Genomic DNA, 14,713 nt, shown 5'->3' on the forward strand with positions numbered 1-14,713 from the left:
CCCTCTTGGGATAACCCCCGGGGTGGGACAGGGACAGGGTATCTGATCTGTCGCCTGCTGGGTGACCCAGGTGACCCCACCCCCCCCTCCATGGCTTTGCAATGGATTCCACTAAAAGCACAAGAAGTACTTTGGCCTTCTGTGCTCCGGTCAGCAGTTCAAGGCCTAAGTAGTGACACTCTGTGTAACCCCAACCTGCACAAGTGCCAACTAACAGATTGTCATGCATGTAAGGGCACACATGCCTGTTTGTGAGGAGGGGATACTATGCAGCGTGGCGTCTCCATGGGTCTTACCTTGATGCAGAACTGGAAGTCTGTTGGGGCATTGTTCAGCTTCCTGCCTGTGATGACGGTGAATATGTTACTGTCCTCCAGGTCTGCTAGCAGCTGGAGATGTCTGGGCTCCTGGGCGGGAGGGAGGAGGAGGACAACAAAGTCAGAGAGAGACGGAGAGAAAGACAAGAAAGAAAGAACGCAAGAATGTTCAGGCTCTTCCCGTTAGTTCTAGTACCTTGGATGTTCCTTTAGTGGAGTAGTAGAGCCCTGAGCGTCTCAGGAACATGTACAACTTCTTCCAGGACTTCCGTCCAGGCTCCTTCATGTAGAGATGACCCTGGATCTCTGGACAGCTGCTGGAGTTCAGAAAGTTCTGGAAAGACCACGCCCAAACGTTCCTTAAGCATATAATGCGCCATGTATACATATGTCTGTGTGTGTGTGTTTTACCTGTAAGAGCTGAGACTGGGGGATAGAGCCATTGGATTCCTGACACCAAGCCACCATCTGCTCCGGAAAAAAGTTCTGGAGATCAAATTGAGAGATGGATACAGAAATAGGGGAGGAGAAAAGAAAAAGTGACAACAGTCAGCACTAACAATAACAATAATCCTTCGTTCGAGAGGGTTTACATATCAATATGGACGCTTGCCCCTGCTAGGACCGCGTGCATACACAACGCTCGTGTGCACAAGCCAGTTTTGTTATTTCTGTGTGTGCATGGATGACGCAGGCAAGTATAATGCAATGAGAGACAGACAGAAGCATTGAGAGCAAGTCGAGAGAGAGAGAGAGAGAGAGAGAGAGAGAGAGAGAGAGAGAGAGAGAGAGAGAGAGAGAGAGAGAGAGAGAGAGAGAGAGAGAGAGAGAGAGAGAGAGAGAGACAGACAGATATGTAGAAGATGCAGTATGATCTCATCCCCTGATGTAATCCCCTTAGCCAGACCCAGCAAGCAGGGCCACTCTGCTCCTCTTAGCAGGATTGACTGGGCCGAGCCCCTCCAGCCTTTTTACTGGGACCATTATCATAACCATGATGTCACTCCCCCACTCTGACATACCTTAAATCACTTCAGCAGTAACGAGACAGACCCACGCCGCTGCCCACGTCGCTCCAGCGCCACTGCTAACCGCTAGGCTAATGACAGGTAGCACCACAGAGGTGCAGCCTGAGCTAAGCCAAGTTATTCAACAGCCACCCGCGTCCATGCCAGAACGCTAACGCTAATAGAACTCCGGTCATAAATCCTGTGGTGCTAAAGCTTCTCTCAAAAGACCTAGCCTACACTTGAAACTGTTGACTGAGATGAAAAAAGGTGACTCCATCTGAGACAACACTTGAGAGAAAGAAGCAGAAAGTGCCTGTGAGTAGGCTACGTGTGTGTGTGTGTGCACGTGTGTGTGCAAGCAGAGGACATTTTCCGGAACAGAGATTGAAGTGGACTCACCAGGGGGTTCCTGAAGAATTCATATTTGGCATAGTTCTTCCTGAAGAGGAATTTACTCTCACTACTCATAGAGGCCTGGACCTGAACAACCAACTCATGGTCCTCCAGACATCTCTCTACAAGGAGCGAGAGAGAGGATGAGAAGGGGGGGGGGGTGGGTGGCAAGATAGGCAGCATTAATCATCATTTCGTTTGCATTGACATTCAGTTTTGTACACAGTGACCCCAATAACTAGACAATGAAAATGTAAGAGGTAAAGAAAGAGGTGGTAAGAGAAAGAGAAACAGAGTGAGAGAGGATTGAGAGACAGAGAGAGAGGGAGAGAGAGTAGGAGGGAGGGAGGGGACACAGGGAGTGGGCAGCATTGCAGGAGGATGATGTCATGTATTTAGCTGATTGCACAGAGTCGCACATAAGCAGCGATCCACAGAAGGACACAGAGCTCAACTTAGGGGACCACAAACGCAGCACAATGTCCCTGTGCTGCAATGTTGCACAATGGCTAGTTCTGAATTGTGTGTGTGTGTGGGGGGGGGGGGGGGGGGGGGGGGAACGACACATTCTCTCCATTGAAGTTCTGCTCACATACTGTAATGCCAGTACAGCTGATTAGAGACGAATACAGACAAGATGTTCTAGACCTGCATTAACACACACCAGAAGGCACGCTCTTCTCCAGTCCAAGCATACACACATCCTCCTCCTCCCCCCCCCCAAACACACACACACACGTTAAATGATAGCTAGTGGGATTTAACGGTAACTCCTCCACAGAATAGTGTGCAGAGTCACGGCTGTAACCCGACACTCGCAGTTTGCTAGAATGAGAGCCACTGTTCACAAAGTTGCCCAGCTCTCTGAAGGCTGGGAACAAGCTCACTGAGATGTGCGCATGTCTGTGTGTGCGTTTGGGTGGGTGCCTGTGTGTGCGTTTGTGTGTGCACGTGCGGGGAATTTCCTGTGGAGCCATATGGAGAGCCGATTGGTCAAAAAGCCTAGGGGCTCGTCTGACGGGGCTCTGAGATTGGTTACTTGATGCTCTGGCATGACGCTGACACCCTGCCCCTCTACACTTCTCGCTCCCTCCCCCTTCCCTTCCTCTCTCCCTCTCTAGCCCCCTCCATTTTTCTCCTCACCTCACATTCCTTTTCTTTGGCCAGTACACTTTTTCCAGAAAATGACGACCCACTAGCTAGTTCCAGACAATCTTTCCACTCTCAAACATACATGTGAGAAAAGGCTGCTAGCTGAAAATAAATAGCATATGTGAAATATAGTAACTATCATGTCAATAACGTGTCAAGAACAGCCGTGGACAGGGTGGGTGTATTTTGGGCTCTGTATGTCTAGGTGAGCAAACAAACTGACAGACAAAGCAGAGAAAGCATTGAAACACTAAACCATATATACACTGTTGGAACCACATCAACTGCCTCTCTCACTCTCTCCTCTCAGTATCTCTCTCTGCCCTATAATAGACCACACACAGCATGCAAAACACACACGCAGCAAACACACACACACACGTCTATAGACGTACCGAGGCCCAGCAGTGGGTGGTGCTCCACCAGGCTCCAGCAGTTGTCGTCCAGACAGTGGCTCCTGTAGACCAGGAGCTGACACATGTCTCTGGAAGTCATGTCAGCCGGGATCTCCACCACCTTCCCTGCTCCATCCTCACTCCACACCTTGACTATCTGAGGATCACACACACACACACACACACACACACACACACACACACACACACACACACACACACACACACACACGGGTTTAGGTAATGGATACAGAGACACTTAGAAAGGGCAGAGTTGAATGTGCGTCAGTCACAATGTGACAAACCCAGCCATGCCGTCCGACCACAACCCAAACTAGAACGGTTTGGAACGGTTTCTGAACTGAAGAACGTATGAAAGTGAGATGAGAACAGGTCCCAGGGCTGTGGGGTCACCTCTCTAACGGACTCCTGTTCCATCGGGTCTAGAAAAGGTTCAGACGGTGGGGATCCATGGACACGACGGTCCCATTCCAGCCCACTCTGACCCCCTGAACATAGAGCCCGAGATTCCGTCTTTCATAAGGGCCTCACAGCTTTCTGCTCCCGTGTACAGCTTGAGGAAACTTCACACCAAAGGCTCCAACCCCCCCCCCCCCCCCCAACTGTGTCAAATCGTCTATGTTCATTGTAAGGTTCTTAACAACCTGTGTGGTAAACCATACATATTATCTCGACGCTGTCTTCCTAAGAACTTTTCTCATAGTGGCAAATTGTTTTTGTAGTACTCTGCTTTCAACGTTGTGTTTTGGTGTGAGCCTTGACTGGCTTTTGCCAAGTGTCTTTCGCACCCTAAAAACACACAGTGCACGCCTGAAATACACACACATTTACCATTGTTCCCAAGCTTTAGTGCACTTAAGCCCTCAAATCTAAACACACACACACACACACACACACTCGCTGGAAAACGCACTGTGAATCCCACACGATCGGCAACATACTAGCATACCAACATCCGCCCAAAAACCAGCGCAGGAGGACAAAACCAACAGACTGAAGGATCTTCCAACATACTTCTTCTTATCCTCTCTACCTTCCTTCCACAGAGCGAACCCTGAATGTGCGAATGAAAGACAGACAGAGCGTGAGTATGTATGTATGTGTGTTCTCCAATATCCTCTATCCACAGCAGGAAATTCACTTCAAATTCCGTCGTCCAAGAGAGCCTCCTCAACACATCAGCGAATCACAGGAACACAAGACGCCCAACCGGACCAAGCACTGGAAGGAAGCTGCAACACTACAGCAATGGAGGATGGTGAAAAACAAGGGCAGAGCTGCCTAAAATAACACAAAACCAGAAAACGTCATTACGCCTTTATCTCTCTCTGTCTCTCTATATCTCCATCTCTCTGTCTCTCCCTCTCTACGGCAATGTTGTGCCTACTTGCTCATACAAAGAAAAAAGTATTTTGTAGTTTTAGATCTTGCATCGCAGAGTTGCTTGAGAACATTTACTGAACCTTACAAATGGCGCAGTAACGTTTTCCTCTCTTCCTAGCTCTCTCTCTCTCTCTCTCTCTCTCTCTCTCTCTCTCTCTCAAACACACACACAAATCCAGTACATTATAGTCCCTACAAGCTTCCTTACTAATGCAGACAAAGAGGAAAAGTATTTATATACCTATTGAGTTGCACCGTTCCTCAAAAAGTTTCGAAGCGAAGAATGAAATGTCTTTGTCTCAACCTTCTGCACAAGCACACACAGGCAAGTGCACACATACACACACTAGCGAGCACACACAATCTTACCTCTACTGCCTGAAAGAGGCAACAGTCTGGAGAGCAGGATGGCATTTTCACACTGAGCCACTCTCTCCGGTGGGACAGTGAGACACAGTGAGAGGAGGAGGGCGGGAGTGAGGGAGGGAGGGATAGAAAAGGAAACGAGAGGAAGTCAGGGAAAGGGGGGAGAAGGGAAAAAAAAGGGCGGAGAGAACAAGAGAGGGAGCGGGAGCAACGGATGACAAGAAAGCGAGAGAGAGAGGGAGAGAGAGATAAAGAGAGAGGGAGGGAGAGAGGCAGGGCAGGTCTTTATCCTGGGCAGGATAAAGACTGAGCTGTAAGTGCTGTTAGTGCCCCCCCCCCCCCCCCCCCTTTCCTCTCCTCGCAGCCTCGGTCAGTGGATTAGCGAAGGACTGAGTGAGTGAGGAGACGTTACCTGTCACGTCCCCTGCCTCCCACACACGGGCCGGCGAGCTGCGTTCACAGCCGAGCGTTGCCTAAGCGCTCCCGCTGTGTTGCTGAACCCCGCAAATGGCGCACTTCCAACAAGGAACGGGAGCGCTTTTTTCCCTCCCCTGCCTCTCGCACGACACACATCCACAGCACATCGGCGCGCGCACGTACGCAAAGACAGACCCAGTCACGCGTGTACTGACACTTTAAAGCTGCTACACGGTTTACATTTTTCCCTTCACGAAAGAAAAAAAGTCAATAGCCCTCTCAGTCTCTCCTCCTCTCCCCTCCGCTAGCCTCCCTCGCCCCACTCCCCACCCCCCCCTAGTTCCCCAGATGTATGTGAAATACAGAGTGTGTGTGTGTGTGGAGGAGGGGTGTTGAGAAGAGGGTTACATGTGTAACATGTAACTAATCACCTCAGTAAAGCAGTGACGCTCCTCAGCTCTCTGGAGTTACAGATCACGTGTCAGGATGAGGGGGCTTACAGTGGAGGGGGGGGGGGGGTGCATAGCTCAGCAATTTTTGCCCATCTTCCCAAGACGACGACGGGGGGCGAGGGAGAGAAGAGAGAGAGAGAAAAATAAACAACTAAGAGACGTGGAGAGAGAGAGACAGAGAGAGACAGAGAGGAAGAGAGAGAGAGACAGAGAGAAAGAGTGAGAGAGAGACAGAGACAGACAGAGAGAAAGAGTGAGAGAGAGAGACACAGAGAGCGAGAGAGCGATAGAGCGAGAGAGAGAGGGAGGAAGCCCAGGAGGAATGTCAGTAATGTAATACTGAGTCATAATCAGTCTCATGTGTGAGTGGCCAACCCAGCTGGCCCCTAATACAGACTGCATGAGAAATGTTAGCGCACACACATGTACACACACACTGTAGGAGAAATGTTAGCGCCCACACATGTACGCACGCACACACACACTGTAGGAGAAATGTTAGCAATGTGAGCCAGCTCCAGCTTTCGCAGTGGGGTGAAGGGGCTTCAGTTTTTCTCTAAGCACTCGAGCTCCATCAGAAAGGACAATAAAAGGCATGCCTCACAGTCCGTGTATACGGCCAGTGTTTGAGCAAAAGAGTGCACATGCTGGGGGGAGGGGGGGGGGGCGAGAGAGAGAGGGGACTGGGGGAGGGGTTGCAAGTTTGGCTTAAATCTAATCTGTCTCCTGTCACCTCACTCATCACACTGTGTCAATGGCCAGAGTCTGCCTCCTACTCCCTCAACACCCCCCCCCCCCCCCCCCCCACGCTCGCGGGCGCGCGTCTCCTCTGCATCCCTCCCCCATCTCATCTCCGCTCTTTCTGCCCTCCCCCATCTCATCTCCGCCGGGTCTCTCCTTCTTTCTTCCAGCTTCCCTTGATGGCTCTCGTTCCTCCATACAACTTCCTGATTTTTCTTTTGTCATTTCAAATGTTTTTAAATTAACCCCTTGACCCCCCCTGGTCTATAACTTGCTCTGCTTAATCGGTATAACGGCTCTCTCTCTCCCTCATGTTCCTCCTTCCATTTTCTCTCTCTCGCCCTCCCCCTTCCTCCCCCTCTCGCTCTCACCCTCCCCCCCCCTCACACACACACACACACGTGTAGAGGTCAGGGGTCCCTCACCGTAATCTCTGACGGGTTAGGCTCACTTGACCGAGGGGTTTACAGGCCCTTAAACCAGTTACAACAGCGCACACACACACACACACTCACATACACACGCATGCAAACACACAGAAACTCACACTTTATTTCACATGAACATACTTACAAACATAGGCTCTCTCTCTCACACACACACCCACCCTCGTGTGCACACACACCACTTGCTCTAGGTTTCTAGGAAGACGGATTCTGAAGGACAGAGATAACAGGGCTTTATGTTTTCAACCTGGGATCCCCGGGTTTAACCCTAAAGGTTACATGACGTGTACCAGTTCCTAGCTTCTGTGGGGACGCCATGCCGCTGTACGCTGGTCTGGGGTCAGACCACGCTTCTCAGACAGAGCTGATTACCACGGCAGACAGCCCAAACTCAATTTACCCCAGTCAAGGAGCCCCTCTACAAAGACTGGTACTGACACTCTTCACCTCGCCTCCGACCTTGCGCTGACACGGTAGAATCATTCTCACACACACACACACACACACCACCCAAAACAAGACCGTGACTGAACAAAGCTCCTGTAGCACAGACCACATGTACGCAAACCCTGCAAAGCTAAAGAGAACTCGGTGACTCAAAATGGTTAAAGGCCTGGGGGACATGAATTATTGACCTGTAGTTACCTCAGCGCTATAAAATCACAGAGAAATATGTCACAATGTTGAAATCAAACCTTTCTTTGGCATTAACCACTATAATCCTGTTAGACTGTTCTGGTCCTTGCTTTTCAGCAGTACAAAATATCAAATTGTTGTAATTGTAAAAAACATAGCAAAATGCAGAATCTGTAGACATAAGAAATGTGTCCAGCTGGGATTGCATTCTGTTCTGTACGAGCACACTGTTCTAAGTGGTTACTAACCAGTTGAGGGTCAGGAAAAGCAGGTGACCCAGGTCAGGTTTGGGGTCAGGGTTCAACTCAAATATCTAGACAGTCTCCACCCTGGAAAGCAGTGGTCTTAAACTTGAGTTACTGTTTCCAAACATCATACTTACACCCTCCAATCAATCATCTTCTGATTAAAATGTTTTAACTTCACAGAATTCATGGATGATCAATGACATTATTGATATTAATGCATTTCTTATTTTGGCTAGTCATATTCCTAGTCAGATGTGTGTGTGTAAGTCCAAGGGACTCAACGTGTGTGTGTTTGCGTGAGTCTCGACTGAGACACATGACCGTATCTTGTGCAGAGAAACTGATGAATACGTCTACACATATCTGCTCCAGCAGAGTGAGCAGGAAGACTAGACAGAGTGTGCGTTGGTCAGGAGGGAACCCATGTCGAAGAGTAGCCTTTATGAATTAGCATTAGCCCCATCAGACTGCTGGAGCTAGGCCTGCAGCACTCTCCGCTCTGTCTCTGGAAACGGGCTCTGCCTCTCGGCACACTGGCGCCATACAGGAGCCGCGTGTTTACGTGTGTGTGTGTGTGTGTGTGTGTGTAGCACGCTGCATGTTATTTTGTGACACACACACGCAGGCTAGGTTATGTCACGTTGTAGGTTATGTCTAGGTTAGCTCACACACTCAAGGTCACGCGCACACACCATGGAAGAGGGCATAAAAAGACTCATTCCAACTGTGGCAGGCTTTCAGTGGCATAGGTGTTCAGCTGTGTGCGCGAGTCAGAAGACTCAAGACGCCCCCCCCCCCGGGGAGAGGGCGAGTGAGGGAGAGAGAGAGCAAGAAACGCAGCTGCCATACGTCCATGTGTCATAACTGCCATGCGTTTGTGTCATAAATACAAAAAACAACGACCCGATACGCGTACGCCGGCGCAAAGGGGGCGGGGCCCCAGAGAAGGAACAGGACTGGCCTGTGACGGCTCACCAGAGGAAATATGTGGCACTGCCGTGTGGCAGGTCTAATGCGTCTACTGGACGGACCCAGCGATCTAGTCCTCGGAGGGGGCCGAAGCAGTCGACTTCCTGGATGGGGGAAGGTGCATTGAGCAGGTTTGGTGGTTTCGGTGGGCCGGAGCAGAGGAGAGCATGAGGTCACCCAAGTCTGCCGGGCTCTGCTGCCCTGAGCCCGGCAACAGAGCCTCGGATCTGACGGCAGCAGGTCAGGAGACCCTTGCGTGCAGACACTCGTCAGCTGACTGTCTCAACGTGGAGAGGGAGGGAGGGGAGGGGGGAGATGGAAAAATAGAGAGAGACAGAGAGAGGTTGAAAGGGAGGGAGGGAAAGAAAGCGAGAAAAAAAGGAGCAACCAATAGACGGATATTCTGCGACCCCTGGTTTAATTATGACAGCATTTTATTAGACGAGAGCATCGTCCAAGATTTCTAATAAAGTTTGAAAGGGACACACAGACACATGAACACAGATGCCAAAGCAAACCCAGCCTATTAGAGAGACAGGACTTCTGTCCCAAGGGTCCGACTAAGAACTTGCATAAGCCAGAAAAATTACTATCGAGTCCTGTGGTGCAAGACTGGTCCTTCCCATAACTGTCTGAATGCGTGGGAAATTAGGCTCATTTACTGAGATGAGAGATACGAGATATTTGTCTTCCCAAAATGGACTGAGTCATAGCCTGAGACTCCAACAGTATTACTGCTAACAGAATATAAGGACAGGATAAGGGACAAAAATGTCCAAACACCCAATGTTCAGATTCCTGCTCACCAGCTGGAGGGAAAGAAACAAAGAAAGAAAAAGAGAGAGAGAGAGAGCGAGCGAGAGAGGGAGAGAGAGAGTCTGTCTAGTCTACAGAAGATCCATGCCAAGACAAATAGTAAGCATTCACAAACACACACACGCAGACACAAACACACAGGCTGCAGGGCATGTCTTCCTCCAGATCCCTGTCTGCATTGTTATGTAAGCCATCTTCTGTGTCCTCAGCTGAAGCGTCATTATACTAAGTAAACCCACTAAAACACAGTACATCACAAGCACAATCTCACACAAACATCCCTTACACACACAAACACCACACACACGCAAAGGGTGTACTGATACAATGCATCATACAACCGTCTGCTTGTTTTGCCTTGCAGAACTGAATTAGTGTATTTAACCAGTCGGACCCTGATTCTATCAATCCATTACCAACACATATCACAATATCAGGAGATTCAGTGCGCTAACATGTGAGTGTTTTTGTTTGTGTAGAGAGAAAGAAAAAGAGTGAGTGACCACTGTGGAAATACTGAAAGAACAGGACAATTAGCTCTATGAGAGCTTTGAAGTTCGTGGGAGAAACAGTCCATGGGTAAAGAATGAGAAAGTTGCTAAACATCAACTTTCAAAATTCTAAAGACAGAAAGCACGAGGTGGAAAAGAGCTTGCAGAAGAGACATGACGCATCCGCTAGCGCGCACATGCACGCACGCACACACACACACACACACGCACACGCACACACACACACACGCACCCCTTGTGCGAGTTTAATGTCAGCCTCTTGAACATGTGAGATGATGTCAAGTAAATGTAGAAATAATGCCTTGTTTTGTGTGTGTGTGTGTGTGTGTGTACACAAGCTTTGTGTGTGCCTATGTGGGGCCGTGTGCGTGTGTCCACCCAAGAAAGATGTGGTTCCTGTTCTTCAAGCGTGTTCATCTTTTGCTCAGCTCCTGAGAAGTAGATACATTGTGTGATAGACAAGAACAGAACGTTTCTGGGATCGAATTTGTCAAAGGGAAGAAGGACTGGGCTTAACCACACACACACACACACACGGCTGCGATGCTCTAATGCTGCATGCCCGGCGTGGAAGCGTGTGAACGGGAAGAGGGCGGCCGTCTTCGTCCGGAGACGGGGGTGGGGGGGGGGGGTCAGAGTGCTCCGATACGGAGACGTTCCCAGACGCTTTCCCGGCCGCTCCGGAACTCCGCCCTCACAAACACCCAGGGAGACACAGGGAGAGAACATCCTGCAGACACACCTCCTTACACAACATCCCGTGTGTGAGTGAGTGTGTGTGTGTGTGTGTGTGTGTGTGTGTGTGTGTGTGTGTGTGTGTGTGGGTGTGTGTGTAAGGGAGAGAGAGTGGGTTAGACAGAGAGAGTGAGAAAGACTGATGGGCACACTTCAACAATAACACCCGGAGTGAGATAACCCGGGGTGACCTATTGTGCGATGGAGGGAAGGGCAGAGGGAAGCCAAAGACAACACACAGCCCAGCAGAACCATCACTCCAGAGCAACACACAGCTCAGCAGAACCATCACTCCAGAGCAACACACAGCCCAGCAGAACCATCACTCCAGAGCAACACACAGCCCAGCAGAACCATCACTCCAGAGCAACACACAGCCCAGCAGAACCATCACTCCAGAGCAACACACAGCCCAGCAGAACCATCACTCCAGAGCAACACACAGCTCAGCAGAACCATCACTCCAGAGCAACACAGCCTGGTCAGCTGATTGAGATACTATTCAGACATAAACCCTATAAACTCCCTTACCACACACACAGCAGAACTCCACAGGCTCGTTTTGCAATGTCGTGAACCTCAACGTGTGAGTACAGGTATGGAGGTCAGTATGGTATAGGTGTGTGTGTGTGTGTGTGTCAGGGCGGTGTGTACCTACATGGTTGTCTGAGTTCTGGATGGGGCTGAGGAGGGGGGACCCGGTGGGGCTGCAGAGTTCAGGGAAGGGGTTGGGGATGGCAGGGAGGGAGGACGGGCGCACCAGCTGCTCCTCCTGCAGCCTCCTGCAGGGGGCAGCAAAACACACCACTTAAAAATAAAAAATAAAAAAAAAAAAAAACACACCCAAAAGAATTCCCACCCGTTCCAACCGGTGTCTTGTAGGATGGAGGGGAGGGGCGCGGGGGCGTTACCTGACAGCCTGGATGTGCATGGGTTGAGAGCGCCGCAGCTTCTCCCGGGGAGAGGAGGGGGGCACGGGGCGCTGAGGGGGCGGGGCCCCGCGGGGGCCGGGGGGGAGGTGGTGGTGGGTCGCGTGGCCGTTGTGCAGGAGCGGGACCGTGTCGGCGTGCCGGCCGCAGGACGAGTACACGCTCTCTGGGGACGAGCTCATGTCGTTGACCAGCGCCTCCAGGTCCACATCGTCTTCTGGGAGGAGAGGGGAAACACAGGAGGGAAGGGAGACAGAGATAGAGAGACAGAGAGAGACAGAGAGAGAGACAGAGAGGGGGGGGGGGGAGAAAGGGAAGGAAAGGAAGAGAGAGAGTGGGTGAGAGAGAGAGTCCATGGAGTTAGGTTGCAATTGGAAACACATGCTCACAAGATGCAGTGCTTGACTTGACCACTAGGTGCCAGGCTAACAGAAGAAGCACCACACATTTCAGCAGTGTTCCTGGTGGTGCCAGAGGGCTACAGTGTCTCCCAGGGAACAGTCGGACGATATGCATAGTCCCTCTCTATAGATCCACTGCTATTATTAGTCTGAAACATGTTTTTAAAATAGGCTGTATGTGTGTGTGTGCACCGGTCCTGACCATGTGTGTTCCACCCGCCACAGAGAATTCCTGACATTCCTCATTAGACAGCCTGTGGAACACTCAGCTCACCGTACATGATACATGGTGGCGTGAAGAAAGGAGAACAGCCAACACACACAGAGATTCACACACACACACACACAGAGACAAAGACACACAGAGACACACACAGACACATCAAAGGAAAAGGTTGGAGAGTGAGGACCACAGAAACACATGCGCGCACTCAAACACTAAGTGTTGTTCTACATACTGTATGTATACTGCCCGTCGGATAGCTGACCATACAGACATGGCTATGTACCAAGTAACAACATCGAGGTTTGAATACCCAACAAGCATACACACACAGCAACTAGCCTGCATCCCACACATACAAGGTGCACACACACACAGGGGGGGGGGGGTCTGTGACACACAAACAGAGGACAAGCTGGGACAGCGGGTCAGGTGGTGTAGAGGTTCACACAGGGCAGGGCAGGCTGAACGAGGAAGATGAAAGAAACTAAAAATGGGTGTAGAGAGAAAGAAAGGGAGGAAAACAGAAAGACAGAAGGAAGATAAAGGAAAAAAAGAGAGGGATCGGATGATGGTTCTTGTTATTCCAGAGGGTCGTAACGAATGAGTATTTACATTCCAGACGTTCACGATCTCCTCACTGGCCCCAGGAGAGAGGAGAGGAAGGCAGAAATATGTTACCAACAAGCCTCTAAAATCATTCCTCGTCATAAGGCAGTCCCCCTTGTCTAGCAGACATGACCACTTCACTTCACGCTGACAACAATGAAGAGTTTAGCTCAGAAATGTTCTAAATCTACACACACACACACACAGTGAGAAGCCAGGATACGTAATCTGAGATAGGAGTGTATCTAAAACAACTCAGAGGTGTGGGTGAATAATATTTTTGCTACAGCATGAAAGAGAAGCCATTTGACTTTGACAGCCGCAAAACGTCCTTCTACAGTACTGTACCGACTGGCAATACCTAATCCAAAACCAATCCCACGCAAGGCCTCTGGCCCCTTTACTTGTGAGACTAGGCCTCACAAAACAGTTTGTTATATCGTCATCCAACAGGCCACTCCTTTACAGCTTTGACCCACAATCTACAGTACATTCTATACAGGTGTACTTGGCCTTACCATGACTACATGTAGCCTGTGGAAACCTGTACTGTACATACAGTACAGCACTCCCAGGATTAGTCTGGTTTGGAGGCCTATTTACCCTCTCGTCGACCTCTTAACCCGTTTAACGAAGACCCGCACGGCCGTGACCATTAGTCACCACGGAGACCAGCTGTCCACGCTCCGGGGAAAGGAGCGAAGTTAAACACGGGAGATTTACGACCCCTCGGTTGGGCACGATTCCCCCAGAATTCCCAGGGTCGTGCCGGGTTACGTTTGGATTTCTGGAATCTTTCAGCAGTGAGACGAGGAGAAAAGACCTACGAGGAGAATAAACATCAAGACCCTCCGTCTGTAACCTGTCCCGCTGGAACACACACAGAAGGGATGGGGGGGAGAGAGAGAGAGAGAGAGAGAGAGAGAGAGAGAGAGAGAGAGAGAGAGAGAGAGAGAGAGAGAGAGAGAGAGAGAGAGAGAGAGAGAGAGAGAGGGGGGGGGGGGGGGGGGGGGGGGGGTAGGGAGAAAGAGACAAAGGGAGGAGGGAGAAAGAGAGACAAAATACAGGAGAAAGAACTCCATCTAAAGACAAGTGGAGAGAGAAAGATGGGGTAGGAAAGGGGACAAGAAAAAAAGAGGTTCTGGGAAGAGAGGAAGAGGAGTGGGTGCACCAGGATATTTGGTCCAGTATATAATAGAGCTTCGCTTCTCCCTATGGAGTCATATTAGGAGAGTTCCTGGTAGATCACCATTAGAGCTCTAGAATGGACAGCATCATAAAAGTTTGTGTGTATCTTCCAGGACCATATTTTCTTCCATTTATCAGGCCATGAAAATATGTGGATTTAAAGCCATTCCAGGTTATAAATTATTGTCCATTTAGATCAGATGCACAAATGATAAGAACAGCACAGATAAACCACGTCTGACCAAATTATAGAGAGAAGCGGAGGAGAGGGGAGGAGTGGAGTACCTTGGTGAGGGGAGTTGCGGTGAGTGGTACGTTGAAATGCTGGGCCAATCAGATCCTTGGGTCTGTGTG

General features: G+C 50.1%; 1 protein-coding gene across 6 annotated transcripts in view; it reads right to left on the reverse strand.

Annotated features, from left to right (window-relative positions):
• LOC134040762 (growth factor receptor-bound protein 10-like) overlaps nt 1-14,713 on the reverse strand; it is a 30,530-nt gene that overhangs the window by 6,388 nt on the left and 9,429 nt on the right. Inside the window, exons 4-11 of one of the 6 annotated variants that reach the window (XM_062486838.1) lie at nt 14,645-14,656; nt 11,921-12,155; nt 11,668-11,791; nt 3,268-3,424; nt 1,727-1,842; nt 729-803; nt 514-651; nt 297-407 (exon numbers count right to left, since the gene is read on the reverse strand). In XM_062486838.1, coding sequence (XP_062342822.1) covers nt 297-407; nt 514-651; nt 729-803; nt 1,727-1,842; nt 3,268-3,424; nt 11,668-11,791; nt 11,921-12,155; nt 14,645-14,656 — 968 coding nt within the window. Of the gene's footprint in view, nt 1-296; nt 408-513; nt 652-728; nt 804-1,726; nt 1,843-3,267; nt 3,425-5,040; nt 5,182-11,667; nt 11,792-11,920; nt 12,156-14,644; nt 14,708-14,713 lie in introns of those variants that run through there. The other 5 variants (XM_062486839.1, XM_062486835.1, XM_062486836.1 and 2 more) reach the window with 5 other exon arrangements.

The sequence above is a fragment of the Osmerus eperlanus genome, chromosome 20 (genome assembly GCF_963692335.1).
Source record: "Osmerus eperlanus chromosome 20, fOsmEpe2.1, whole genome shotgun sequence".
NCBI classification, from domain to species: Eukaryota; Metazoa; Chordata; class Actinopteri; order Osmeriformes; family Osmeridae; genus Osmerus; species Osmerus eperlanus.